This window comes from Grosmannia clavigera (assembly GCF_000143105.1).
Source record: "Grosmannia clavigera kw1407 unplaced genomic scaffold GCSC_167, whole genome shotgun sequence".
NCBI classification, from domain to species: Eukaryota; Fungi; Ascomycota; class Sordariomycetes; order Ophiostomatales; family Ophiostomataceae; genus Leptographium; species Leptographium clavigerum.
The window spans coordinates 1,325,981-1,352,279 of NW_014040772.1; the positions used below are offsets into that span (position 1 = coordinate 1,325,981).

The 26,299-nt window shown below is 60.8% G+C and overlaps 9 protein-coding genes across 9 annotated transcripts; 5 read left to right on the plus strand and 4 right to left on the minus strand.

The window, feature by feature from the left end:
• Nucleotides 1–2,379: 2,379 nt before the first annotated feature.
• Nucleotides 2,380–4,867, plus strand: CMQ_5980 (mis6 domain containing protein; the record flags this gene model as incomplete). Its single annotated transcript, XM_014315045.1, has 5 exons — nucleotides 2,380–2,434; nucleotides 2,490–2,940; nucleotides 3,013–3,136; nucleotides 3,224–3,815; nucleotides 3,879–4,867. The coding sequence occupies 5 exons, from the start codon at nucleotides 2,380–2,382 to the stop codon at nucleotides 4,865–4,867; spliced, it is 2,211 nt and encodes a 736-aa protein (XP_014170520.1).
• A 156-nt stretch (nucleotides 4,868–5,023) lies between these two features.
• On the plus strand, nucleotides 5,024–6,022 carry CMQ_6386 (ABC transporter; the record flags this gene model as incomplete). The annotated part of the gene is made up of 1 exon (XM_014315451.1): nucleotides 5,024–6,022. The coding sequence occupies one exon, from the start codon at nucleotides 5,024–5,026 to the stop codon at nucleotides 6,020–6,022; it is 999 nt and encodes a 332-aa protein (XP_014170926.1).
• A 237-nt stretch (nucleotides 6,023–6,259) lies between these two features.
• CMQ_6443 (short chain dehydrogenase reductase) lies at nucleotides 6,260–8,271 on the minus strand (the record flags this gene model as incomplete). The annotated part of the gene is made up of 3 exons (XM_014315508.1): nucleotides 6,260–6,724; nucleotides 6,781–7,303; nucleotides 7,532–8,271. The coding sequence occupies 3 exons, from the start codon at nucleotides 8,269–8,271 to the stop codon at nucleotides 6,260–6,262; spliced, it is 1,728 nt and encodes a 575-aa protein (XP_014170983.1).
• A 323-nt stretch (nucleotides 8,272–8,594) lies between these two features.
• CMQ_6394 (lccl domain containing protein) lies at nucleotides 8,595–10,751 on the minus strand (the record flags this gene model as incomplete). Its single annotated transcript, XM_014315459.1, has 1 exon — nucleotides 8,595–10,751. One exon carries the CDS (start codon nucleotides 10,749–10,751, stop codon nucleotides 8,595–8,597), a length of 2,157 nt encoding a protein of 718 aa, XP_014170934.1.
• A 455-nt stretch (nucleotides 10,752–11,206) lies between these two features.
• Nucleotides 11,207–12,795, plus strand: CMQ_6415 (tRNA-guanine transglycosylase family protein; the record flags this gene model as incomplete). Its single annotated transcript, XM_014315480.1, has 2 exons — nucleotides 11,207–11,282; nucleotides 11,549–12,795. 2 exons carry the CDS (start codon nucleotides 11,207–11,209, stop codon nucleotides 12,793–12,795), a joined length of 1,323 nt encoding a protein of 440 aa, XP_014170955.1.
• A 136-nt stretch (nucleotides 12,796–12,931) lies between these two features.
• Nucleotides 12,932–16,545, minus strand: CMQ_6412 (ap-3 complex subunit; the record flags this gene model as incomplete). The annotated part of the gene is made up of 5 exons (XM_014315477.1): nucleotides 12,932–14,242; nucleotides 14,332–15,188; nucleotides 15,246–15,474; nucleotides 15,528–16,227; nucleotides 16,373–16,545. 5 exons carry the CDS (start codon nucleotides 16,543–16,545, stop codon nucleotides 12,932–12,934), a joined length of 3,270 nt encoding a protein of 1,089 aa, XP_014170952.1.
• Nucleotides 16,546–16,928: 383 nt separating this feature from the next.
• On the plus strand, nucleotides 16,929–18,150 carry CMQ_6485 (tetratricopeptide repeat domain containing protein; the record flags this gene model as incomplete). Its single annotated transcript, XM_014315550.1, has 3 exons — nucleotides 16,929–17,306; nucleotides 17,368–17,574; nucleotides 17,659–18,150. 3 exons carry the CDS (start codon nucleotides 16,929–16,931, stop codon nucleotides 18,148–18,150), a joined length of 1,077 nt encoding a protein of 358 aa, XP_014171025.1.
• Nucleotides 18,151–21,392: 3,242 nt separating this feature from the next.
• CMQ_5957 (KAP-like kinetoplast-associated protein) lies at nucleotides 21,393–24,356 on the plus strand (the record flags this gene model as incomplete). The annotated part of the gene is made up of 4 exons (XM_014315022.1): nucleotides 21,393–21,397; nucleotides 21,532–23,605; nucleotides 23,674–24,266; nucleotides 24,347–24,356. 4 exons carry the CDS (start codon nucleotides 21,393–21,395, stop codon nucleotides 24,354–24,356), a joined length of 2,682 nt encoding a protein of 893 aa, XP_014170497.1.
• Nucleotides 24,357–24,962: 606 nt separating this feature from the next.
• Nucleotides 24,963–25,778, minus strand: CMQ_6419 (uncharacterized protein; the record flags this gene model as incomplete). Its single annotated transcript, XM_014315484.1, has 1 exon — nucleotides 24,963–25,778. The coding sequence occupies one exon, from the start codon at nucleotides 25,776–25,778 to the stop codon at nucleotides 24,963–24,965; it is 816 nt and encodes a 271-aa protein (XP_014170959.1).
• Nucleotides 25,779–26,299: the final 521 nt, after the last annotated feature.

Consider the following 26,299-nt stretch of genomic DNA (forward strand, 5'->3'; position numbering starts at 1 on the left):
CTGGCGACCCGTGGCGACCTGTGGCGACCCACGACGTCATGCAAAAGCAAACTGCGCAGACACGAGGTTGGAAATGAGCTGCCTGTTACACAAGCGAATAGAGACGCAGACATGTGTGGATGGTGTCGGTGTCAGCGACTGCTGGACATGTGCAGAGTCTCGCCACGGCTCTCCTGCTCGGACACGGCTCTCCTCGGCCTCAACTTTACCCTCTCGCTGTATTCACGCGCTCTCTGGATGCGTCCCCACACGTGTTCCGGGACTGCCGACGAGAAGGGAAAACGAGCGGCGGCTAGGGTGACAGAAAAGCAAAGGCTCAGAAAGCCCGCCAATCCGGACAATGCTGCGTGTGCAACAGGAAGACAGGCAGACCGGCTTGTCGGTGGAAAGGAAAAGAGAGTTGCAGCAGGGCTAGACGAGACCAGAATAGTAAGAAGGACGTCACCGATGACAACGAACAGGCACAAAGGCACATTCAGGCCGGCACGCTACTCGTGGACACACACGTACAGCGCGCACATACCCCTGTTCGTCCGGTGACCAAGGCAGGTTGCGTGGCATGCTGCCACAGCTGGGAGGCGTATTGAGATACTACCAAGTACATATGTGCGAGCACAGCGCAACAACATACACGGATGGACGGTGCGCGCAATGTAGGCAGGCTGTTGTATCACAAACTCATGCAGCATCACACACCGATCATCATAGACTAGCACGAGTTGGGGTAAGCTGCAGGCGCCTGTCACCTGTTGGTTGCCTTGGGCTTGCTTAGCTCTTTTGCTTATACCCGCACAAGACAACAAGCAAGCAGCATGCGCCGCGGATGTTGCACGCTGGCAGCAGAAAAGGCTGGCCCCCCCGGTCAAGCCCACAGCCGCCAAAGGGTACTAGGTTCATACCGTGTACCATGTATACAAGCCCATGCCTGGACTGCAGCGCCATTCCTCTTCCGACTCCCCCCCCCTTCCCACTTCCTCCGTTTCCGAACTTTTGTCTCTCGCCTCATCTTCCGGTCGTTTACCCATCCATCCGCCTTTTAACGCAACGCGGCTTGGCTCACCAGTTGTGACCGTCTCGCAGTCTCGTTCCAGCTGTGACAGCAGAGCGAATCTGTGAGTGCGAGACGACATTGTCGGCCGTGCCACCCATCTCCTGCTTCTCCCGTGCAGGATGATGGTGTGCCAGCCGTGGTGGCGGCTTACGGACGGAAAGGCAGCGGAAGTTAGCATGCCGCGCACGATCTCGTGCGAGTGCGAGGCCGAGACAGACTAAACAAAGAGGGTGGGTGACACAAGCAGAAGCAGGGCGGAGACTTGTGCGGGTCCAAGTAGCTCTTCCAACTGGGAAAAATGCTCCGGGGGGCGGGAACCAACAGAGAGAGAGGGACAGCTGTCCCGTGTCCTTTCCTTTGTCACTTTGTCATGTTCTCTAAGAGAGTGAGGACCCGCGCGTGCAAGCCACGTGGTCCGTACCAGAGGAACGGAAGGGAAACGAAGGGGAAAAAGGGAAGAGGAAGAAGTGGAAAGGGAAAAAGGCAAAAAGGCAAAAAACAAAGGGAAAAAAGAAAGTGAAGGCAGAGATGAGCTTGCCAGTGGTCATTTCCTGCTTTTCCATCCGCCATCCGACCCCCGTTCGTGCTCACCGCATCAACCCTGCTGTCTTCCGTAGAATAAAGGCGTCTGTGTCACGGTCTCCTCACCCTGACAGGCTGACAGGGTTGAAATCAATCTGTGTTCAACGAACACGACGGGTCCTTGGCCGAGGCTTGACGTCCGAAAGGGACAAGACACGGCAGACAGCTCGCACATACCAGAATTAAACCCGTGCTTGTGTCTTATCTCACGAACCAGGATGGTCTACCAAGGAGCTTCTCGGGTTCGGGACAGGCCGGACTTGAAGCCGTTCTGGATGCATACCACACAAGCGGCCAATGAGTCTGCGCTAGAGTAGCCTCTCCGAGCATGCTGTTCTCCCTTTCCTCCTGCTGTGCTGCTCGTGCACGGCGGCTGGGGGTCAATGCCTGTTCTGTTGCTATTAATACAGCGCATCAGCTGCTGAGCCTAACGAGCAATTGGAGCCCGCTAAATCCTGGTGTAACGGTTGAGAACGGGAACACGAGAAGGGGGGGGGTGGTTTAGCGGGCTACACTAATACAGGACCGCTATTATTAGAGCCGGGGTTGCTAGAGCTTAGCCGTACATAGCCAACCCCACCTGCATCATCGATTTGCTGCAGACACGCGTTTTTATTAGACGCGTTCTAACCACAGGAAAATACGCCGTAAGAACTTCCAGGCCTGTTTCTCGACCTTGTCGCGCTCGGAGGTTTAATACTTCGTCTGTTGTCAATCGGCTTGCTTCCGTCCTTCGCTGAGTCACGATGGACCTCGAGCCAGATGAAGAAGCAGCTGCACTGGTGGGCGATCTGGTCCAGGGTGAGTGCTCTTATTTGCGTCACATGCGGCTCCGCCGACCGACTGACCTGAACAGCCGCCCGCGTGCCGGCCAAACGCCGTCCGTTTGCGGTCAAGCCCACGGTTGAGCGGCTCGCCTCGCTGGCGTTTGAACACGGGCTGCCGGCCGACGCGCTCCGCAACCTCGTCGACGTCGTCACGACTCCCGGCCACCTGGACCAGGCCAGTCTCGGCGCTCTCGTGCGAAACCTGTACCCGGCTGTTTCGGCCGTGCCGGACGACGTAGTGCTTGCCGTCGTCGGCTGCCTCGGCCAGGGCCAGCTCAAGCCGTCGCTGGCCGTCCAGGCGCTGCTGTTGCGATGGCTCGTGCTGGTCTATCATGTGCTGGGCAGCCCGGCCGTGCTGTCACGCGCGTACGGCGTGCTGTTCAACCTGCTTGACACCGTCGGCATCCGGCCACAGCTATGCCACGTCCTGGCCCTGATCACCCGACGGAGACATGTGCGGCCCTTTCGGATCCAGGCCATGTGAGTCGGGAGAGAATGCCTGCCTTTGTCGAGGCGTCGTCGTCAAATACTGACCGTGCGTCCTTTATGCAGACTCAACCTATCGAGACAGGCTGGACACGATCCGAATCTGATCGGCCTGCTGCGCGTGTTCAAAAATTACTACCCGGAAGTGATCGTCGGCGAGGCCACGCGGGGGAGAGCGTCCCCATTTAAGGTAGGTCTGTCCGGGCGAGCCAAGGGTCCATGTCCAATCGCTAGGATGAGCGCCAGCTGACCCCGTACTGCATCGTCCTCTCTTCAGCATCCAGACCCGCCATGGCGTGCGAGGCTGGACGAGATCCAGCTCGCCCGCAGACAAAATCTCCTACAGGGTGGCAGCAGCGGTGCCGCGACGCCCGAGATGCAAACCGGGTTTCGCGTGCGACAGGATCATCAGCTCGGACGCCGGACGGCCGGCGGTGGTGCCGCGCTTTCGGGAATCCCAGCTGTGCACACTTTGCATGCACAGGAAGAGTCGGTCACACTTGAGGAAATTGACAGCGCCGAGGGCCTCGTGCAGAACCTTGAGAAAATTGAGCTGCCGAGCCAACTCGTCGCCGTGCTGGCGGATCCGTTGCTACAGAAGCTGCTGCTGCTGCGGCCGGCAGCTGAGGCGACTGCGCGAGCTGACAACTGGCTGGCGGCTTGTGTGGCTAGTGTGGCCAGCGGTGACAGCAGTCCTGACGAGCTGATGGACCTGATGGAGGCGGTGAACGACTACGTCACCAGCACGCAGACATTTCCGCCCGTGCTGCATCGCTTCTTCGGCCAGCTTCTGTCGACGTGGGACCGCCAGACCCAGAAAGAGCTCATCTTGCAGACCCTCTCGTTTGTGCCGGTCCAGGGCTTTGAAGGTGAGCTGACAGAGAGAGAGGATGAGAGGAAGAGAGTTGTCTAGCTGACATGTATTGCTCCAGAGACATATGTGTCGACGTTTGCGGTTCTGGAAAAAGCGCTTCTCGACAGTTCAGCGACTTCACATCTTGATCTGCTGGCCTTTTACACCAAGGTTCTGCACAACTGGAGAGTGGCACTGACGGCCACCAAGGGTGAAGCGGCGTCCTCCCAGAACAGCGATGCGGCAGCGCTACCGCGATTCATCGGCCATGTGGCCAAGCTGGTGCTGGTCGTGTTGCAGACGCCACCGGCTGTGTCCTCATCGTCTTCGGTGCCGACGGGAGCCGCGCTGGCGGTGCTGGACTTTTACGAAGAGGTGACGGGCACGCTGGGAATGGGCCGCGACGACGTGCTGGAGCAAGTGCAGGCGGTGGTGCCGCCGCCGACAATGGTGTACACGATGCACTTCAGCCAGTCGGCTGCGGTAGCATCGCGGCTGTACGCGGTTCTGGCAGCGTACAAGCGAGCGCTGGAGGCAGCGATGGCGCGACGGCCGGGTCGACAGCTGGCGGCTGAAGAGCGGGCGCGCGTCAATCTGTTCAACGGTTTCCTCATGGACGTCTGCAATTGTCTGTGGCGTCTGCGGGCGTTTTCCGGGTCCGACACCAATGCCCAGGGCTGCCGCGTGCCGGCCGTGCTAGTGCCGAAACTAGCACACTATATGCAGGTCGTGGACCGCGATCTGGCCCTGACGGCCGCCTTTAGCCTGTCGCAGTCGCCGGTGATGTGTCTGCAGGCCATCCGCTATCTCCGGGCGCTGGAAGACGCGGCGATCGGGCAGGACGACAGCGACAGCGGCAGCGCGACGACAGTGACAGTGCGTCGACGCCATGCCGGGCCGGTCACGCAGGCGGCCCTGGTGCAGCTGGCCCGTACTGGCGGCATCAACGTGTCGTGGGCGGCATACCGATCGGGGCTGCTGGACCACCTCGAAACACGCGGTTTTGGCGGCGTTTCGGCTCTGATGCACAACACAATGAAGAACCTAATGAACGCCCAGACGGGATGAGCCGCGGGTCCATTGTGGCGAAGCACCTGTGCGCGTCAGTATGGTCCCATACAAACCCCACTATGAGATGGGTGGATTAGTAGCGCCCGGTCAAAAGCAAGAAACAGGATCGTCGAACTGGTCACAAAAAGAATCAGCACACGCACAAACGACAGGATGGCGGCCACCGACACAGCGCTGATCGAGGCGATTGACCTGACGTACACGTTTCAGGACTACAGCACAGGGATCTCGCACATCAACCTGGCACTGCCAGCGGGCAGCCGGACGTTGCTGGTAGGCGCCAACGGAGCGGGCAAGACGACGCTGCTGCGACTGCTGGCGGGCAAGCGGCTGGCACCGGCGGGCAGCATTCGGGTGGGCGGCCTGGATCCGTTTTCGCACAGCATTGCGGGCGTGACGTACCTGGGACTGGAGTGGGTGCTGAACCCGGTGGTGCGGCGGGACATTGGGGTGAACGAGCTGCTGGCGTCGGTGGGCGGCGATGCGTATCCGGAGCGGCGTGACGCGCTGGTGGCTGTGCTGGACATTGACACGTCGTGGCGAATGCACGCGGTCAGCGATGGCGAGCGACGCCGCGTGCAGCTGGCCATGGGCCTGATTCGGCCGTGGAACATCTTGCTGCTCGACGAGATCACCGTCGATCTGGACGTCTGGACCCGGGCCCAGTTCCTCGGCTGGCTGCGCAGCGAGTGTGAGCGCCACCCTGACCGCGCTTCTGGCCTGCCGCCGCCCACCATTGTGTATGCCACCCACATCCTTGACAACCTCGCCGGCTGGCCGACCCATCTGGTACACATGCATCTCGGCACCGTGCGCGAGTGGGGTCCGGCCGAGCGTTTCCTCAACGACACGGCTTACTACCGTGACCGCATGCAGGACGACGGTGCTGCCGGGGCGGCCGGTGATGCGGATGGCGAGACAAAGGACGGGGCTGCCGCCAAGAAACACTTCAACCCCAGCAGTCTTCTCGGGGCTTCTGGAAACTCGCGGCTCGGCGATTTGGTGCTGTCGTGGCTGCGTGATGACTTGCGCGAGCGTGGCCCTCGCAGCCAGAACCGTCGTGGACCGGAGGGCCTGACGTATGCGGTGGGTGGCATTGGCGGCTATGGGGCTGAGAAGCATGTAGACGAGGAGAAGGAGACGGAGAACTGAAGAGGTGGATGAGGCCGGAAGAAGAGAGGAATGATGGCGAGAGGAGTCGTCCGGTCTAGGCTGCAGAGCTGGGACGGACCTTCCGTTTCCAGCTGCCTAGTGCGTTTCACTACAATTTCAACAGACACGCGGTGGGAAGGCGTGGGTGGAGGCAGGAACAGCCCAGCTTCAACGCTGTGGCATAAGCATAGTATAGATTTAGATACATCAACACATCAACACATGACCGAACTGTCTTCACTCGAGGTTCGCCTTGACGCCCGGATGCACGCTCTCGAGCACGTCCAGCAGCTCGCCGAAGAGGCGTTCCTGGATAGCAACGCCGGCGGCAGACGTGACGGCTGGACTGGGCGGCCAGACAATGCCCGAGTCCATGTACTGGCCGTGGGACTCGTTCCCGGCAGCAGCGGCGGCGACGAGGGTGCGGGCGCCCATCTCGGCGGTGCGGCCGAGGAGATGGAGGCCGGCCTGGACGACGTAGCGGAAGGGGACGGGCACGCTGCGGAAGAGCTCGGTGCGGCAGAAGCCCGGGTTGAGGCAGTTGGCGGTGACGGGAATGTGATGGGCATCGAGGACGCGGGCCAGCTGGCGGACAAAGTAGACCTCCATCAGCTTGGAGGCGTTGTAGCGGTCGTGCGACATGTGGGCGGGATCGCGGAGAGCCTCGAAGATGGACGGCGCCTTGGTCTCGTTGAAGCGAGCCTGCAAGTATGAGCATAGGGGAGCGAGAGGACGAAAAGGGAGGAGGCCAGGCTCACAAAGAGGTGGGCATCAGACGAGACGACGACCAGGCGTGGCCGCACGTTGTACTGGATGGCGGTGCGGCGCAGCAGCGGCAGCAGCAGCAGGCCGAGCAGGCCGGTGGACAAGACGTTGACGGTGATGGTGGTCTCGTGGCCGTCGGCCAGCGAAAAGGTCGGGCGGGCGACGCCGGCATTCTCGACGACGACATCAAGGCGGCCCAGCTCGACGGCAGCGCGGCGTGCCAGAGCGGCGACGCTGGCAAAGGAGGCGAGGTCGACATCCCAGACGTCGATGACGCAGTCTTGCTGGCGATCGAGTGGCAGCGACGCGCGAATGTCGGCCGCAGCAGCCTCGGCCTTTTCGACGGAGCGGCAGGCCAAGACGACACGGGCGGCACCGAGAAGGGCCATATGACGGGCAGCCTCGAGGCCGAGACCACCATTGGCACCGGTGACCAGCACGGTCTGGCCGGCGAAGAAGCCGGAGGGGGGCAGCGGGATCGTGTGCCACTGTCCCCACAGAAAGTGAAAGGGGTAGCTGGGACGACTGTCTGTCAGCCATCAAGGCGTAAGGAGAGAAGAGCGGCGTGTGGTGTGTTGACTTACAGATTGAAGAGCATCGCGTCGTTGTGTGGTGGAAGCGGTGCAAAGACACAAGGACAAATGGCAGTTGCAAGTAGCCGCTGTCATGAGTTTTCCAAATCAATAATCCCTCACCCCATCTGAAACGCGGCCCAGCTCAGGCCACCCGTTCCTCCCCGGTTACCAGGCCCGCAGCTTCGGCAGCAGGAACTGCATGATGGGTAGCATCTCGGCTCGGCTGCGCGGCATGGCGTCGTCGCCGGACGGCCGGACCCAGCGGGCAGTCTGGACGACAGCGAATCGGTTGCGCAGCAGCAACACGGTCTCGTCGGACACGGCCTCGCCGTCGACGGCGCCGCAGACGAGGAGGGGCGTGTTGGTCTTGGGAGCCTCGGAAGCGGCCACGGCGATGGCGGATGGCACGTCGGCGCCGACAGTAATCACTCCCTTGCAGGGGGTTTCTGTCGGTACAGCAGCTGCCAGGGCCAGCGCAAACGTGCCGCCCTGGCCGAAGCCGAAGAGCAGCAGGTCGTCGGGACGCCAGCCGCAGCGGGCACCCAGGACGTCACGCACCAGGCGGCCGCCGACGAGACGCAGAGCGCGGTCGAAGCCGGGATCGGGGTCGATGTCGGCGCCGCGCAGCTGCAGATCGTCGCCCCAGTGGAAATGGCGCGGGCCAGTGCCAAAGTCGTCGTCGACATCGTCCCCAAACGGCACCGCGTTGGGCCCGCGTACGGCCACGGCCAGCACGCCCGGCAGGTTCAAGGCGCGGGCAAAGGACGCAAAGGGGGCCTCGCTGTCGCCGAGGCCGTGGAAGAGCAGCAAAATGGCCGTGGTGGAGGCTGGCGGGTCGGGAAAATGCAGGGCGACGGTCAGGTCGGGGGCCAGCGAGGCAAAATCCTCTTCGGTGGGAACACGAGTCATGGTGGGTTGGAGAGGAAGAATTGGTAGGGGAAGACGACAAAGGAGTGGGAAGTGAAGCATAAATTTGAACAGACTACGTGATCGAGATGCCAAAAGCAAGTTGCAGTCTAGAATGGCAGAATTCTCAGTACGGCAGGCACGCCTGCAGCCCAGCGGGGAAGGAGCGGCGGGGTGGACGGAGCAAAGCAGGTATTAGTGGAGAACTCGCGGGCTTTCTAGCGTCTAGTTCACTATTATACCAATTGGGACAGATGGCTCGAGAGATGAGAGACCAAGACGGACAAAGACGGACAAAAGACGAGACAAAAAGAGACCACACCACTCTACCGCAGCCACTGCGTCGTCTCGCCGTCTAGACTACGGCTGCGCACGCGCGACGGCCCCGGCGCCATGGGGATCCAGTCGCCGGCAGCGGTCCACGTGCCGGCCTTTGTGTAGTCGTCGCTGTTGCGGCCTTCGAGGTAGGCGAAGCGGAAGTACTCGTCGGCGGCGGCGTCGACGGGGCGCTGCCAGACAAACGAGCGGGCGCCCGACGAGACCTCGTCGCCGCTGTCAGGGTCACGGCCATCGGGCTCGAAGAAGGCGCGATGGCGCTCGACGTCGTTGACGAGCACGCTGATGCCATCATAGCGAGGACCAGGCGGTGGACGCCAGAAAAAGGTGATGGAGCTGGTGTTGGCTGCAGCAGCAACAGCAGCAGTAGCCGCAGTAGCAGCCGCAGTAGCAGCTGCACTGGCCAGCCGCACGACCGGCGGCAGCAGCTCCGGCAGCGGCGAGCCCAGCTGAGCATCGCCCTGCAGGGCAGCCGGCGTCTGCAGCAGCGAGGCCCAGCCCCAGCGACAGGTGCCGTTGATGAAGAGGCCGACCAGCAGGCCCTGGTACGCGAGCGCTGGACGGGTCTGCATGCTGGTGCCGGGCAGCAGCAGCAGGGCCAGGATGTAGTGGTGGATGCGCAGGTTGAGGTGTGGGATGGCGGCACAGAAGCAGAGGCTGCTGACAAAGAGGATGTACAGCTTGAGGTACGGGCGCAGGCGACCCTCCTGGCGGAAGAACCAGATCTGCGAGGCCACGATGACCAGCAGGATGGTGATGATGGTGGCTAGGGCAGCCTTGGCGCCCGGCTGCTGCTGCAGGTCGTGGGGCGTCAGCCGCGCAATGGGAATGTAGTCGAAGGTGTAGTTGGTCAGCGCGCCGACCCAACAGGCGCCCAGCCAGAGGACCGTCTTCTCGATGTGGGCGGCAAAGCCGCGACCGAGCGTGCGACGCACGCCAAGCTTGTCGTAGATGACCCAGCCGGCCAGAGCGGCAGGCAAAAAAGCGCCCAGCACGATGGACACGAGCGAGGCGGTCGACTCGGCCGGAGGGGGGTCAGTGGCCAGGCCGACCGTCCAGAAGATGCCGGTGAAGACAGGCCAGAAAAAAGCGGCCGGTGAGGCAACCATCAACGAGAGCACGACCGAGAAGACGACCGAAACGGTCAGCAGCGGCCAGCGGGGATCGTGGGCCGGACAGTCGATGCCGTCGAGAAACTCGAACGCGAGCGGGAAATGTGAGTCAAAAGCCACGCTGTCGATCTCGTGGTGTGTCGACGCGGCAAAGGCCGACTGCCGGCCGACGAGCCGGACGACACCGCAGCCGCCACGGGCATCCGACACGACGCCGGCATGGATGGCCGCGCTGCAGAGAAACGAGTCGCCGCGGTAGATGGTCGCATTGCCGTGGGGACCGCTGCCGGGACCACCAACGACGAGTGTGCGGTAGACCACTTCCTGGTCGCCGACAGCCCGCGGATTCAGCACTGCGTAGCCGGCACAGCTCGACGGACAGCGAAATGGGAACCCACTGCCGCTGAACGGCCGGCAGTCACTGCCGTCGAGCCCGCACTGGTTGCCCGGCACCCAGTACGTGTTGCCGCAGCCAATGTCGGCCGGCGTGCCCCAGCCGGCGATCTCGCCGGCCCGCAGTCCGCGTCGCAGCACGACCGCAAACGTCACCAGCCAGAGCCAGAGCCAGCCGAAAAAGGCCGCTCGTCGCCACAGCCACCGGGGCCCGCCGCCGACTGCTGCTGCCGCCGCTGCCAGCAGGCGGTCCCGCAGCTGCAGTGGCGCCAATTGCACGGCCGGCAGCAACGGCTTGATCACGTGAGCATGAGCGTCTGGAGGCCCGCGTGACCATCGGGCGGCTGCCACGGCCAGTCGTCGTGCCGGGTATGGCAGCCAGCGCCAGTGCTTCCACGTCCCTGTCTCCTGCAGGAATCGCGGCGTCGGCGGCCCCTCGCCGTCCGAGTTGGTCATGTCGTCGTCGGCCTGCCCCAGCAGCGGCGCGTCTGCCTCGTCCAGGTGCTCGTCGTGGTCCGATACCAGGCTGCCGCTGCTGCTCGGGCCGCTCGCCACGTCGGCCACGCCAATGGTCACCTCCGACGACGAGCCCGATCGTGACGTCGCCACCTTTACGTCGTCCTGTTCGTTGTCGTCCATCATCGTAGAGGTTGCAGACAGAGAAGAGAGGGCGAGAGCTAGAGAAAAGGAAAAATGAGAGTGAAAGCGAAAAGAAAAAAAAAACGAACAGCTGCGAATGAGCGTGGAAATGGAAACACACAACAGCTGCTCTTGGTCCGGAGTGTCCGACCGGGATGGGATCCGAAACGTGCGTTGGCGCGCTGATGGATGGGCTGGCAGAACCAGACCCAGACTTGATCGACAAGCTGTAAGATAGTATTTTATGGAGTACTACGGAGTCGTATTGTTACGGATCCGTCGGCGACTTCCTGGCGGGACACTCACGTGATTGTGTCCCCTGCTAGCGCCCCACTTGCCGCGGGCTTGCGGTGAGGTTTCTGCACACGACAGCATTGCGAAAGCCCGAAACATCCAACTGCCAGCCCGTGGCACCACCATCGGCACAGCGAGTGAGCGCTTCGTGTGCGTCGCCCTCCATGACGACGTCTGCAGACGCGCCCATGGCTTCGGCCCCGACACCGTTCTTCCGCATTCTCGCGACCGCAGCCAGAGGTACCACGGCCGTCTCCTCCGACCATGGCGCCCGTTGCGGCTTGCTGGCACTTCCTCGGTCACGTGGCTTGCCGCTGTCAACACCTGCCTTTGTCGCTGTCACCTCACGCGGCTCTGTTCCTCACGTGACTCCCGACAATGCAATCCGCCATGATCTCTTTGCTGCTGCCTATCTCGCCCTGGAGGACTGTGAGTGGGGATGGGACGAGATGAGACGAGATGACGATGCCAGATGAGACCAGAGACGGCTGACCGTGACTGTGCAGTTGTCGAGCAGGTGCCTCTGCAGCCGGACCGCACGCCGCCCATCCTAACGACGCCTCTGGACAGTGCAACGTCCTCCTCCACCTTGACGTCGCCCTCCCGCCTTCACGCCTTCTGTGCCCTCCCCCCGGCAGCCATCTCTGTCCTCGCCCCTCGCCGTCACCCCGCTGCCGCCGCCCATCTCGGCAACGGTCCCGGCCACATCTCCGTCGTCACCTCTACCGGCTTCCAGAAACTGACTCTCGACGCCTACCACGATGCCGTCGACGCCCTGCTGCCCGACATCGTCGTCCCTATGGCTGACCTGACCTATGGTGGCCATGGCGGCCTGTCGTACCCGACGGCTAAGCGCGCTGTCCGCATGGCTGACCGCACCGAAGACTGGATCGACCAGTTTCTGTCGAGGACCACCAACACCGCTGACGGCCCTCACGTCTTCGCCCCAACTCTGCCGGTGCCTTATGCGACACAGTGGCAGTACCTCAACGGCCTGGCCGACTGGATGACCGGCCAGGGCGACAGAAGCCCTCAGAAAGCCCTCGCTGGCCTCGCCGTCTACGACGTCGACCTCCTGCCCGACCTGCGCGCCGACTACGACAACTCCCTCGCCCTGCTGCCGCGCCTGTCGTTGCACCCCGCCCCCACCCCCCATCATATGTTGCGCCAGATTGCTCTCGGCGCCGACCTGATCGTCCTGCCTGCCATCACTGCTGCCTCTGAAGCTGGCCTGGCATATACGTTCTCCTGGGATGTCGCTTTCCAGGCCGAGACTATGCCCTCTGATCGCCCTCTTGATCCTCTCGATCCTCTCGATCCTCCCGACCATCCTGACCACTCTCCTGACCAAATCCTCCCCCTTGCCGTCGACCTCTCTGATCCCTCACATGCTGCCTCTCTTCTGCCGCTCGCTCCCGGCTGCAGCTGTGCTGCTTGTGTCGCCGGCCATCATCGCGCCTACGTCCACCACCTGCTCGACGCCCACGAGATGCTCGCCTGGACCCTCCTCCAGATCCACAACCACCATGTCGTCGACCGCCTCTTTGCCGCTGTCCGCGCCACCCTCGCTGACCCCGATCCCGATGCCTTTGAGCGCACCCGACGCCGCTTCCACCTCGCCTTCGCCCCTGACCTGCCGGTCGGCTCCGCTGTCCGTCCCCGCGCCCGCGGCTACCAGGCCGTCAGCAATGGGCCCGTTGACAGCCGCCTCAACAAGCCTGCCTGGGGACGTCTGGAAGAGGTCGGCCATTGAGCCGGTCTAACGGCTTCCCTTTCCAAAAATACAAATTCACTCCAATGTACTCCAATATATTGCTGACTAATCAACACTTCTCGTCATGTGTAAATCGCACCTTTGCTAGACTACTGTGGTAGTAGCAAGACGCCTTCTACAATCCCGGCTCCTCTCCCCCCAGGTCTACTATCCTCCTGCCTTTTTTCTTCTTCGGCTTGGCAATGACTGTCGTCTCTGCCGCTGAGGCTTCCGTTGTAGCTTCCGCTGCTGCTGCAGCTGCCTTCTTCTTCGGTTTGGTTGCCACGACTTCTCCGTCAGCCGTTCCGACAGCCTTCTTCGTCGCCGTCTTCTTCTTCTTCCTCACCACCACCACACCCTCGATCGGGATCCCTTGCGCCATCTGCACCCGTTCGTTGGCCCGCTGCATCTCCAGCCGTCGCTTTTCCACTTCCTTGAGCGCCTGTGCCATTTCCGCATCGGCTCGTCGTTGCCGCTCGTAGTCGTAACTGCTGGCTATCGCCCTACTGCTTCCACTTCCACCCCCTTCCCCATCTCCCGCCACTTCCTCCAGGCTCAGTGTCCCAATGTAGCTCGAGTCCACCTGTAGTAGCGACTGCTGGTGCTTCGTCGTCTTGCGGCGCGGCTGCTGCCGTCCGTCGCTCGACACGTCCGACTCTAGGCTACGCGGCGTCGATCGTCCGCTGCCGGCCAGCATCTCATCTGCCGCCACCACAATCCTCTTGGGCCGCGCCCGTGCCTGATGCGGCTGCCCTGTCGCGCCGCTCGGCCGCGCCTTGGCCGCTCCCAGAGCCTGGAGGTCCAGCTGCATCACCGGGATCGAGTCAATATCCAGGTCCTGGCCGTTTTCCTTGGTCAGAATGTCGTGGATCGGCGTCGATGTTCGCAGCCCCTTGCCACCACTCCCTTGGATGTAGAACGGATCATCGCGGTACCGCTCTTCTCGCTCGGCCTTGCGTCTCGCTAGGATGTCGGCATCAAGGTATGCCTCCTCGTCTGGAGCCTGTTGCTGCTGTTGTTGGTAAGAGGACCCCGCTTCCGGTCCCTCTGGCAGCCTGCTAATGGCCGGCATCTCTGCCGACGAGATGCTGGCCGGTGCTGCTGTCTGGTAGTAGTATGCGTCAAAGTCGTCGTCGTCGTTGACGCCACCCGTCGTGATCTGCCCGCCATCCTGATCTGCTGCTGCCGCTGCCGCCAACAGCGCGCCCAGATTTGCGTGGATCGGCTCGTCCAGGTCTAAGCCCTGTGGCAGCGGTATGTTCAGCTGCGCTCCCGCCGCCACAGAGTTCAGCTCCCAGCCGCGGAACAACGATGGGATCGCCTCCGTCAGCAGCAGCGGCGCGTCCTGCTGCACGCCCTCGATCGACGGCGACTGCGCCGACGCTGCCTCGTCTGCCAGCCGCAGCAGCTCCGACAGCTCAACCGCTCGCTCCTGCCACCCTCCAGGCTCGGATGCTGTGATAACGGCTCCAGCGCGTGCAACATCCGCGCGATCAGCAGCGACACTAAAGACCGCCGCTCGGCCGTCCACAGTACCGCATCATTGCCCGCCACAAACGCAAACAGCTTCGCCAGCGCCTGCACGCACGTCGCCAACACCTCCGCCGCTCGGATCCGTGGTACCAGCTGCAGCAGCAGCGATAGCGTGTCCTCGGCCGACTCCAGCAGCTCGGCATACTCACCCACCATCCACACCATCGGCCGCAGCGACCGCGTCGTTACCTGTACCGTCGTCGCCGATGCCGCTTCTGTGCTGAGCTGCCCAATCACCGAGTTGGCTGCCCCCACGGCCGCTGCCCGCATCGCCCGCACCTTGACCGCCACGTTCCGCAGCTCGTTGCCGACCCGCTCCGAGATGTCTGTGCTGCCTGTCCGCACATACCACGGCCCGTTGTTCGCGTCCGTGCTGTCGCTGTCGCCGCCACCGTCGCTGTCACCCCCCCGTGACGGCGGCGCTGTCCGCAACAGCTGTGTCAGGATGTCGATGTACCAGTCAAAGTCCGCAATGTTGCTGTAGTTGTTCTGCGCACACATGGACAGGATCCGGTGCATCACGTCGATCTTGTAGTCCTCCGGCAGGAGCGCCTCCTGGCTCTTCGGCTGGGCTGCCGCTTCTGCCTCGTCGTCAGAGTCTGCCCGGAACTCCAGCTGTCGCACTTCGGTCGTCTTTTTCGGTGCTGCCGACGTCGACTGCTTCAACTGTCGCATCAGCCGGCCCACAATCGACATCAGGTTGTCGCTGCTGACCATGCCCTGCACCAGGTCGAGCGCCTTGATCCGGATGCTGATGTCTTGGCTGTCGATGCACTCCATGATCACGTCTTCCTGCTCCGATACGAGGAAGGAGTGTGTCGACACGATCTTGTTGAACGCGATCAGCGCAACGTATTTCACTGTCCACCATGTCAGAGTCTGTCTGCAGCAGGCCGCCATGTCTTGCCAGCACTCACAGTTGGGGTCGTCATGGACCATGATCATCCCTCGCAGTTTGGTCACGCAGAGCGACGCGATCTCCTCCCGCCCGGATATGTCGTCGTCGCTGCCCAGTATGCCGCCTTGGATGATTCCGTTGATACACTCGTAGAGAAGCGACATAGCCGGTGTCGTGCGGATGATGTCGGTCAAGGGCGGAAGCAGCTTGCGAACTAGACGAGGCTCGAGTGGCGTCAAAGTCGCAAACTATCATGTTAACTTCAAAGACGAGTAAGAAGAAAGAGATTCCAAGAACCTACAAGCTTGATCAGTTTGATGGCCATCCAGTTATTACCGCCATCAACCAAGAGCTCAAAGAGCCGCGGTGCCAGCGGCAGAAAGTCTTGTGGCCGGCGCCATCCGAGCTCGCAAATCACGTTGACAATGGCCGCCGTCACGCTGGGATCCTCGGTCGGGTCCATCAGCCGGTCCTTGATCTTGGGCCACGCTGCCCGCAACGTCTCAGGGAAGACGAGCGCCATACGGTAAAGCGTCACAATGGTCTTCTTGCGGATCACACGGTGCGAGTGATTGAGCCGCGGAAGCAGGTCTGGCAACACCGACATAGCCAGCGACGGCGTGATTAGGTGTGGCAGGGCCGCAATCGGCAGCTGGATAGTCACAGGCGACGATGAGCACAGGTCCTTTTTGAGCAGGTTGGTCGCCAGCATCAGCACCTCCGTGTCCGTGCGGAAGCTCTGCACTGCCGCCAGGTATCCAATGCGCTTCTGGTGCAACTTCTGCGACGACATCACCTCGAGCACGTGGAACGACGCCCACGACATGTCGTGTCCGACCATCTCGAGGTAGACTAGCTTCAGCAGCGCTGTCGCTTTGACGTCCATGTCCTGGCTGCGCACCTCGGCCCGACATTCTTTTAGGCTCTTCTGGATGTACTCCTTCTCGTTTCCCTTGTGGTAGCGGAGACCCCGGATGAGATCTAGCAGCGATTTTTCGAACCTGCATGGCAGAAGAGCCGTCACGGTTAGTCCACCGACATTCTGGTCCTAAGAGCAGAAGAACAAAAGAGAAGATCAAGCAGAACAGCGGAACAGCGGAACAGCTAAACAGAACCCAGAAAATGGCCATACATCGTGACTGGGACGTCCGAGGGCCGTCAGCCTCTTCCGCCACCCAATGTCGGTATGTGTTTGTGTTGTGGCCGCCCGGTGCCGTCCGGAAGGCGGAGACAGAAGCTCCCTTCGTCTCGAAAGGAAGCTCAGACGCGAATAGGTAAAAGTGAAGACGGTAAACGAGGCGATAGCCGTGGATCGACATGCATCTTGCGGGCACCCGGCTGTAGTCGTCGATCGGAAAGGACTGAGGCCCGGTCTCGCTCAGATTACGCTGCTCGTTGCCCGTCGGTGGGAGCCAGCGGAGTGTTCATGCAGGAAGCAGCTGTGTTGGAGCATTCGGCGCAGGCGTCGTCCATAATATCGGGAGTAATGACGGCCCCACGCAAAATACAGTGTCGTTAGTGCGTGATCACTCATTACGTATGCGATCCGGCAGCCCTACGCACTGTCCCTCCGGAACAAGCTTCTGCCGTTCCGAGAACTAGGCCTTGGACCGGCTCAGAGTAGAGAACACCTAAAGCTCCTCCGATCGCAAGCTTCCCGGGCCCTCCTGCCACCACTCCACCACTCCACGCGCCGTCCAAGATGGCCCCCTCCCTGCTCCATCCGCCGAGCCGTCTGTCGGCAGCAGAGGCCCTTCTGCTGTCGCAGCGTGCGCCCGCCGTGCTCGACAGCCTTCCCAGCACGGTCAGCTCGTCTATGCTGCAGTCGGTCATCGCGCCGACTGACGACCCCGAGATCTGGATCTCCTACGAGAATCTGCTGCTGTCGTGTCTGCGGACGGGCGACATTGAGTCGGCGCGCGAGAGCTTGCGCCGCCTCGTCGGCCGCTTCGGCGAGAGCAACGACCGCATCAAGGCGCTGGGCGGCATCGTGCGTGAGGCCGAAGCCGAGGACGAGACAGCCCTGCTGGAAGTGCTTAAGAGCTACGACTCTATCCTGAAGGAGGACGACAGCAACATTGTTGGTCTTCCCCCCCGCCAGAACTCTCGGCACACGACGTCTTGCTGACCGCACGCAACAGGCCATCCACAAACGACGCGCTGCCCTATTGCGCTCACTGGGTCGCATCCCTGAGGCTGTCTCGGCCCTGGTGGCCCTTCTGGACTTCACGCCCACCGATGCCGAGGCCTGGGCTGAGCTGTCCGACGTGTACCTATCGCAGGGCATGTACCCACAGGCCGTCTACGCCCTAGAGGAGGTGCTTGTGCTGGCGCCCAATGCTTGGAATGTATGTCTTTCCGTTCCTCCTCTCTCTTCTCGCATGCATATCATTTCCCCCTTTCGGAACAGGCGGCTGACCGATCTGCTGCAGGTGCACGCCCGTTTGGGCGAAGTGCAGTATATGGCTGCAACGACATCTGTCAGTGGCGACGCCGTGTCGCAGCAGAAGTACACGGCCGAATCGTTGAAGCGTTTCAGTCGCAGCATCGAGCTCTGCGACGACTATCTGCGTGGCTATTACGGTCTCAAGCTTGTACGATCACAAAACTCTCCCTCACTTACCACCCTGCAGTGCACGACCAGCACAGAATCAACTGACAAAGCCCATTTCGGTGGCATGCAGGTCACGGCATATGCGATCGAAAATTCTGGAAAATGGCCCAAACGAAGCGTTGACACGGAGGACTTTGCCCTACCGGACACTGCCACCCTGCAGCTGCTTAGTCAGCTGGCGACCGAGAAGCTGTCAGAAATCGTACGGCGCGGTTCTGCAAAGGAACCCCACTGGAGTGGATATGACCAGGCCGAACTTGCAGCAGCACGGAAATTACTCGCGCAGGAGACGGCCTCGACTGTTCGATAATGGTCCTACCATGTAAGAACGGAAAGCAGGAGTGGGGTCCCTTCAGGCAGCCTATCTCTGCCAGGCGTTCCCGATATCGCTTCCGATCTGCGCTCGTTCTTGACCTCTTCCTTTTGTTCCCGCGCACATGCACAGACGATAGTGCGCGTTCCAGTGACTTGACGAGCATGCCGGCGCAGCGGGAGGGTGGAAGTATCGTGCACACCCATCGGCCATCTCCAGGCCAAAAGCGGGCTAGACAGGCGGGAAGAGACAGCGACGGAAGGGATTTGGGGAGGCGAGGAGGCGAGAAGGGACAAGAGAAAGGCCGGAGAGCCGAAAAGGTATCAGAGCCGGGCAATGATAAGGGAGGGGCTGGAGCCAGCGGCCCGGGAGTGCAGCACTTTGGCGTTGGCGTTGGGCTGGTTGGGTTGACCGTTGGGTTCGATCGCTTAAAAATGGCCTGAAGCGGCCCACATAAGCCATTTTCATTCCTTTCCATCTGCACGCCGTCGTATTTATGGCGCCGCCATCTCCCTTCAGTAAGATTTGTGCATCGGACCATGTGCGGTCGCAACCGGTCCTTTCGCGCTCTAGAGTGCGAACAGGAACGATGATTCTCTGCTGCTCGACTGCCTATGCTAATTTTAAATTTCTTGTCGGGTGGACTCCTTCTCACACGGACGTGGCTCCAATGGACAGTGCACAAGTGGGGAGGGGAGGTGAGGCAGAGGAGTCGTAGTATGACTCGTATATGGCCCTGGTCGTCCTCCTCTCGATCCGGTTTTGCCCCTCTCTAGTTCATTTCGTCAGCGCTGCAGTTCGTGCATACGACGTCTCCACGGAGGGGTCTCCTCCCCGTGGGCATGGAGGTTGACCATGCGCCTTGCACCTGGCGTCCCGCCGATTGGGTGGATAAGAAGGAAAAGAGGGCAGGTTGAAGGTGAGGGCTCGGGCAGGACTGCCCAATCGCACGGAGGTCTAGTTTGGAGCGGCGATGCTGGTCCGCTTCATCGTCCGCCTTGTTCGTATTGGTAGTACAAAGTACTATCAGCTTTGAGTAATGTGTCGTGTCGCCGGCGGGCAGGCGGCCGACACAGCTCTCCGATCGTCTGGCAGCAATCCAGCGTGGTGCACACAGTGTCAAGATGCAACGTGCAACACAGGCGGCCAAGGGAGCCGTCGCGCGCGTGTGCAACGTCGCCAACTCGCATTGCATCGCCCATGTCATGAGATGAGGCACATCTTGCACGCAAGCACAAACATACCGGCTCTTGCAGGCTATCCCATGCCGTTCCACTCGTCGTGCGCTGTCAGCCGTCGTCATCGGCAGCACGGCGGGTCTGGAAGGCAGCGATCTCGTCTAGGACGACGGGCCTCTTTTTTGGTTCTTTTTTGGCTAGTGAGTCAACGACCAGAGCGCCGACGTCTTATTGGGCGCGGGGCCTTTGCTGGCACGTGTCTGATTTCCTGGAGGAATGGTCGTACAGAGTAGTGCCCGCTGCTCCATGGCAACCTGCGGCCTAGTGAGCGAGCGACGATGAGGGTCGATGTCTGAGCTGGTCACTGCTCGAGTGGCTAAGAGGCTGCACAGATTTGGTGAGCAGCCTGTGCGAGTAGCCTGCTCTCTGCATATTTAAATCCGGCCTCCACCCCGGGCCTTGTGACCTTGGATCTGGACGGAATCGGGACAGAAAACGGCAGACATAAAGAAGCGGTCTATAGGATTCTGCTTCGAACGGCTCTGCCTTTCTTTGAGCGACAGACAGCGTCTTCCTGTCAGTTGATTCGCCATCGCAATAGCACAACGCCCGATATATATGGCAGCCTGGTCCTGCGGATCAGTTCACCACGGCTGTACGGAGTACTTCGTAACGAAAGAGCGAGCGACAGCACCTACATATGTAAGCTGGTTGTCGGGGCCTTGGAGTTGCCCTTGCTGGCTTGCCCGCTAGCACCGACCCAGCCTAGAGCGGGTTTCAGCGGATAGACTGGCTTGCCGTGTCGACCTCTCTGTGCGCCGTCTGAAGCTGACGACTTATTAGCGTGTTGTTTAAGTTGCGAGCACCAACCTATCAGCAGCTGCCCAGGCGCAAATGCGACCAGTCACGACTGCCCGTTCTATCGAACCCGACCGAAACCCAAGAGAGGGGGGTCAACCAGAAATAATAACAATAATAATAATAATAATACAGCACAGGCACGAGGGGAGTCAACAGAGGACAGAGACGCAAGGAGGGAAGGCACGCCTACTAAATAGCGTCGCTCGACGTGTCGCGCGCCGTGACAAAAGTTCCTCCTTCCCAACTTCCAGCAACGGCCAGCGTCACCGCTCTACGTCCTCTCTGCACGCGTACCCGAGGCCCCAGCCCAACTGGCTGCTCTCTGCTCTCCCATCCGCCGCCTTTTCGCCTTCGCCACACTCACCTACTGCCATCCATTGCCTCGTTACAGCCACGCAAACAGGGTTGTCGTGCGTTGTCCCAGGCTGGTTTCCCATCTCTTGCATTGTAAGGACCTCGCTGCTCTCATCTGATTGGGTTTCTTTGATACCCCTCCCCGTATTCATAGCCCGTAACCCTCCTCACCGCATCGGATTCCACGCACCGTTTTTTTTTCCTCTGCGCCCCCTCTGTGCCCAATCGCCTTCCTGCTCCCAAACTGTGATGCTTTTTCTCCCCACACAATTTTTTCTCCTTCCCTCTCCCGTTGTCCTGGACCCGACTCTCTTAAAACTTCCCGCCGAACCAGACGAAACCCCTCGCCAGCACAGACTTTCCCCTTGGCGAATCGAATCTCGCCCTCTTGTTCCAGCCGCCCTTCTGAGATCTTAAATACTCCCCTGCCTCCGCCTCTTTAAATACGGCCGCTTGTCCTGACATCCTGACCGGCAAATACCGCTGCTAATCGCCGCGTTCGCTCCCTCCAAAAGAACAACCACTAATTCTCACCTCGACTGCTCCAGTCTCTGGTCTACCAACAAACACTATCCTGCCAGTTCCTCGCGCCGGCCCTCGAAACTAGGCAGAACGCGCGACCGCTCAATCGCGCCCTTACACTCACCCTACCCCTTCGTCCGATACGCCCTCCACAAACCCCGTTTTGATCGTTTTCATTCACGTCTGTCGCGTTCCCTGCATACCCAAGATCGCTTCGCAAGTGCAAAACACAGCCTATTCACCTCCCTCCTTGGCCAAGCCTTTGCTCCGACCTTCTCAGTGCAGATTGTCGTGAGTGGAGGGTGTTTCCCGTTACCTTTCCCAATGTCGTAAGTGAGATCGGATACCGATGTGGCAATCTACACTTTGTAGCGGGGGAACCATGTGGGAACAAAACTGGGCAGAGAGCCACATTCTCTTTTTTTTTTTTTTTTCGAACGCAGCGCTGACAGTCCTCCAGCAGACGTCGAACACGCTTTTCCGACCAGCCTTCCACCGGCTCCTCGCAATCCTACGACGGCGAAGACTCGTCCTCCCGCAGCCCAGACTACAGCGACGAAGACGACATAAACGGCACCTTCAACGACGAATACGACGCGGCCGCACCCTCTGCCGCTACTTCGGCCAGCTACCACCAGCAAGACCGGTACCAGAAACCATCTCCTCGAGGCAGCGTCCGCTCGCATAGCCGATACGAACATCAGCGAGTCTCTGGGTACCACGCACCCTCTGTGCCAACCGGAACAATGAGCGACCCATCGGACGACTATCCGCAGTACATGCACCGCACCGGCTACAGTGCGCCGCCGGCAAACAGCTACTACCCGCAGCATGGCGCACAGAGCGCCGCATATGCTCCCAGCCACGGCGGCTACGGCCACTACGGTGGTCGGGGCGGCCAGATGGTCCCCATGCACCAATACAATCCGTTTGCGCCGCACATGGGTGGCAACATGGGTAGTAACATGGGGGGCTCGATGGGGGGAAATATGGGAGCCGTGATGGGGGGCGGTATGGGGGCCGCTATGAGGGGTGCCATGGGTGCCAGCTCTGCCCTAAACTACTACAGCGACCCGCGTACGTCCAATCACGACATGATCCCATTCCAGCAGCAACAGGGCTTTTACGGAGGCGGTCCCGGCTATGGCCTTCCGATGCAACCCTACATGTTCGGAAATCAGCACCCACCCCCACCCGAAGTACCGGCTGCTACTACCCCAGCTCTGCCAGAAGAGAAGAAGCCCGACCCGGAAGTGGAGCGGATAAAGGAGCAGTTGAAGCAGCTGCAGGCGGAGAAGGAAGCCAAGGAAGAAGCCGCTCGGCGTCAGCAGATGGAGGACGCCATCCGGCAGACCGCACAGGCCGAATTTGCACGGCAACTAGAGGCCTCGAACAAGGAGCGTGAGGAGCAGGCCAAGGAGCTCGAACGGGCGAAGAAAGAAGCAGACCGCCTGGCGCGTGAACGGATGGAAGCCGAGAAAAGGGCGGATGAGGAGAAGCGGATACAGCAAGCCGAATCGATAAAACGCATCGAGATGGAGGCCCGGGCCAGAATGGAGGCCGAACGCCGAGCTGACGAGGAGCGCAGGAAGCGGGAGGCCGAGGTGGCGGCACGGGTAGAACAAGAAGCCCGGTCCAAGATTGAAGCTGAACGTCGGGCGGAAGAAGAGCGGAGGAAGAGAGAAGCAGAAGTGACGGCACGGGTGGAGCAGGAGGCTCGATCGAGAATAGAAGCCGAACGCCGTGCCGACGAAGAGCGAAGGAAGAGGGAGGCCGAAGTAGCAGCACGGGTGGAGCAGGAAGCGCGAGCCAAGGTCGAGGCAGAACGCGTGGCCGAGTTGGAGCGAAGGAAGAGAGAAGCAGAAATGACGGCACGGGTGGAGCAAGAGGCGCGATCCAGGATGGAGGCCGAACGCCGTGCCGACGAGGAGCGGAAGAAGAGAGAGGCCGAGGTAGCGGCACGGGTCGAACAGGAAGCACGGGCCAGAGTGGAAGCCGAGCGGCGGGCTGAGGACGAGAGGCGGAAGCAAGAGGCTGAAGTGAAGGCACATCTCGAGCAGGAAGCCCGAGCCAAGATGGAAGCCGAACGGCGGGCACAGGAGGAGCGGAAGATACGTGAGGCGGAAATCGCGGCGGCTGAGGCAGCAGCTCTGAAGGCGCGAGTGGAAGCAGCGGAAGCGGCAGCCAAGGCCAAAGCAGCAGCCGACTTCAAGGCGGAACAGGAGGCCAAAGAGGCGGCGGAGAAGAAGGCGGCGGAGGAGGCAGCATACCGGAAGAAACTCGAGGACGAGGCCAAGCTGAAGGCCGAGATGGAAGCTCTCAAGAAGTTGGAGGAAGAGAAGAAGGCAGCCGAGGAAGCGCGGCTAGCAGAAGAGGCGAGGAAGAAGGCAGAGAAGGCGATGAAGGAAAAGATGATGGAGGAGGCGAGGGCAAAGATGGAGGAAGCGGAAAAGAAAAAGGAGATGATGCCGGTCAAATTCAAGGATGCGCTTGGCCGCAAGTACAGCTTCCCGTTTCACTTGTGCAAGACCTGGCAGGTACGTCGCACCGTCTTTTTCTCTCCCACACACACATGGACGAAAGGGATGCTAACCTGATGCTGCAGGGCATGGAAGAGTTGATCAAGCAGGCCTTCATTCAGGTGGAGTTCATCGGCCAGCATGTGCAGGAGGGACACTACGATCTGATCGGGCCGGACGGAGAGATCATCCTGCCGTCGATCTGGGAGCGGGTGATCCAGCCGGACTGGGCTGTGACGATGCAGATCTGGCCAATGGACAAGATGCCGCCTCTTCGTCGGCCTGGCGTGCCAGGTGCGGTGCCGCCTCCTGGAGTCCCCGGACATCCCGGACATCCCGGACATCCCGGACATCCCGGACACGGTCAGGCTGCTGCACCGGCTAATGGTGTCCGATACCCGATGGCTGGCGGGATGGGGCGCGGCGTGCCCATGCCGTTCCGACCGGGGATGGTTCCCGCCGGTGCCGCAGGTCCAGGCCGGGCTGCAGGGCCAGGGCCGGCACAACAGTGGCCCATGGGAGTCCCTGGCCAGATGCCACAGGTTGTGCCGCAACCTGGGCAGCGGGCCCATGTTGTCAACGGTGATGGGTCCCGACACCACGACAAGAAGAAGTCGAGCTCCAAGACAGCGGGCACCCTGCTCGCATTCATGGGCGGCAAGCCGGTCAAGGTCAAGAAGTACGTTTCCCGTTTCCCGATTTCCTTCTATGCAAGGCAGCAGCTCTAGACAGACCCGAACTAACGGATGGTGTCTCCAGGCGCAAGTAAAGCGATGGGCTCGCATTCTGTACGATCTGCCACGATGGCTCGTCTTGTATTCGACAATGTCGCGGCTAAAGTCCAGCTGCTTCATCGTAGGCTTTCTTTTCTGCTCCTGTTGGCCGTCTTTGGATATCCCCACTATTCCTTTGTCTCTGGTTTCCTGTTTATCTGTTTATGCTGTGTGACGGTTATGCTTACGCTTACGCTTACGTTTACGTTTGTTTTATTATTGTTTGACGTCTGTTGCCTTTGCCATGTTTGCTTCTGCTTTTGCTTCCATCTAGAGCGTTTCGGATTGCCTCATGCATGCACTTTGGACGGAGTATGACGAGTGAGGGCACAGGATTGGGGCCGGGGAACAGGACAGGAGGCAACGTTGTTTTGGCTACAGTCACCGGCTATCAAAACGGACACCATATGCGAGCTTGGGCATATGGACATGCAAGATGCAAGATGCAAGGAGGGCGTTGCTTCTTGGGGGGGCCTGTTTATGCTCGTGTTCACTCTCCCATTTTCTGTCCTCGGGCCTAATCCCCAAATTAATTGAGAGGTTTTTGATGCTATTTTAGAGGAAATACAGAAACATATTAGTCTATTTTGAGCCACCGACAATCACAGCTTGGTCTGCCGGGAGTCCAGGACGGCTCTTGCGCGGTCTTCAAACGCGGCGATCATCTTGGTGGCCATCTCATCGCCGACCTGAGCGGCGGCAAGCTGGTAGAGCGGGTTGCGGAACTGGAAGCGGATACGGAGCTCCACGCGGCTCCAGGACGACACGGCAGCCGCAGCGGGCGGCAACGGCTGTGATTGTAGCTGTGACTGTGACTGTGACTGTGATTGTGACTGTGATTCGGCACTGGCGAGCGGAACGACGGTCCAGCGGGTGACGAGGCTCTCAAACGGGTCATCCTGGGAGGAGTGAGCGGGATTGGGCGCCACTTTGGCCTCGTCGGCCTCCTGCCTCTCCTGCAGTCCGATCTCAGCGCGCTCGTCTTGCGTCAGCGTAGGCCTGCCGCGTGATCCCGACACGGCCTCGACGATGCCGCGGCCGGGAAGGCAGTAGACGTGCGACGAATACGTCTGGGCGAGGGGGCCCCAGCCGACGGTGAGATCAGCACGAGCGGGCCATGACGTTGTCGCGTCCTCGCCCCCCGACCTCCACCGCGTCACCCGGCTCTGCGTGCAGTGCGGCAGGAAGGCAGCATAGGCGTCGACGTCGGCAATGAGGCGGAAGAGATCACCGGCGGCAAACGGCAGCGTGCGCGCAGTCGTGAGCGTGTGAGCGGCGTGGGCTGTATGGGTTTGGCCGAGCGCGGCGGCGGCCAGCTGGAAGAACGACCGGCTGCCGTGGCCCTGTGTCGAGCAGCGCGGCCAGGTAGCCGGCCCCCGGCAGCGGCACCAAGCCCGGATGGGAGTCGCTGCCGCCATGGCGCTGCGGCTGGAAAAATCTCGAGACGGTGGCTCTCGTACTTTCCGTGGTTTCTGTGCTTCTATAGTTCTTTCTGTGCTCTCGTTCGCACAGTCCTGTCGCTGGCATTCTTGCTCACGCAGACACGGCGGGCACTGCTAGCATCGTCCAGATCCGTCTCCGGAGACCATCCCTGCTTGTGGGACATGCAGCAAAAAAAAGGACCAAAAAGCGCCGGTGGGGCACAGCCACACTGGATGCAGCACCAGCCACAACCTGGCGGACTATATGAACGCGCTTAGATCGTCTCGACAGAATTTTTTTTCTCCCACAAATAAAATTTGCTTATACTGCGGCGACAGAAAAGCAGCTGGGTGAGAAAAGGATCCCTTCCTTTTTTTCGCCCCTCCTCCGTCCTGGCCCATCATGCTTCTGTGCCGGAACGGTGTCTCGTCTGATGCGATCCGATAGCATACAGGCCCAGGAAAGGAATGCAGAGACGAACAAGTACTTTTCTTGACTCATTCCTGGAAGAAGCAAG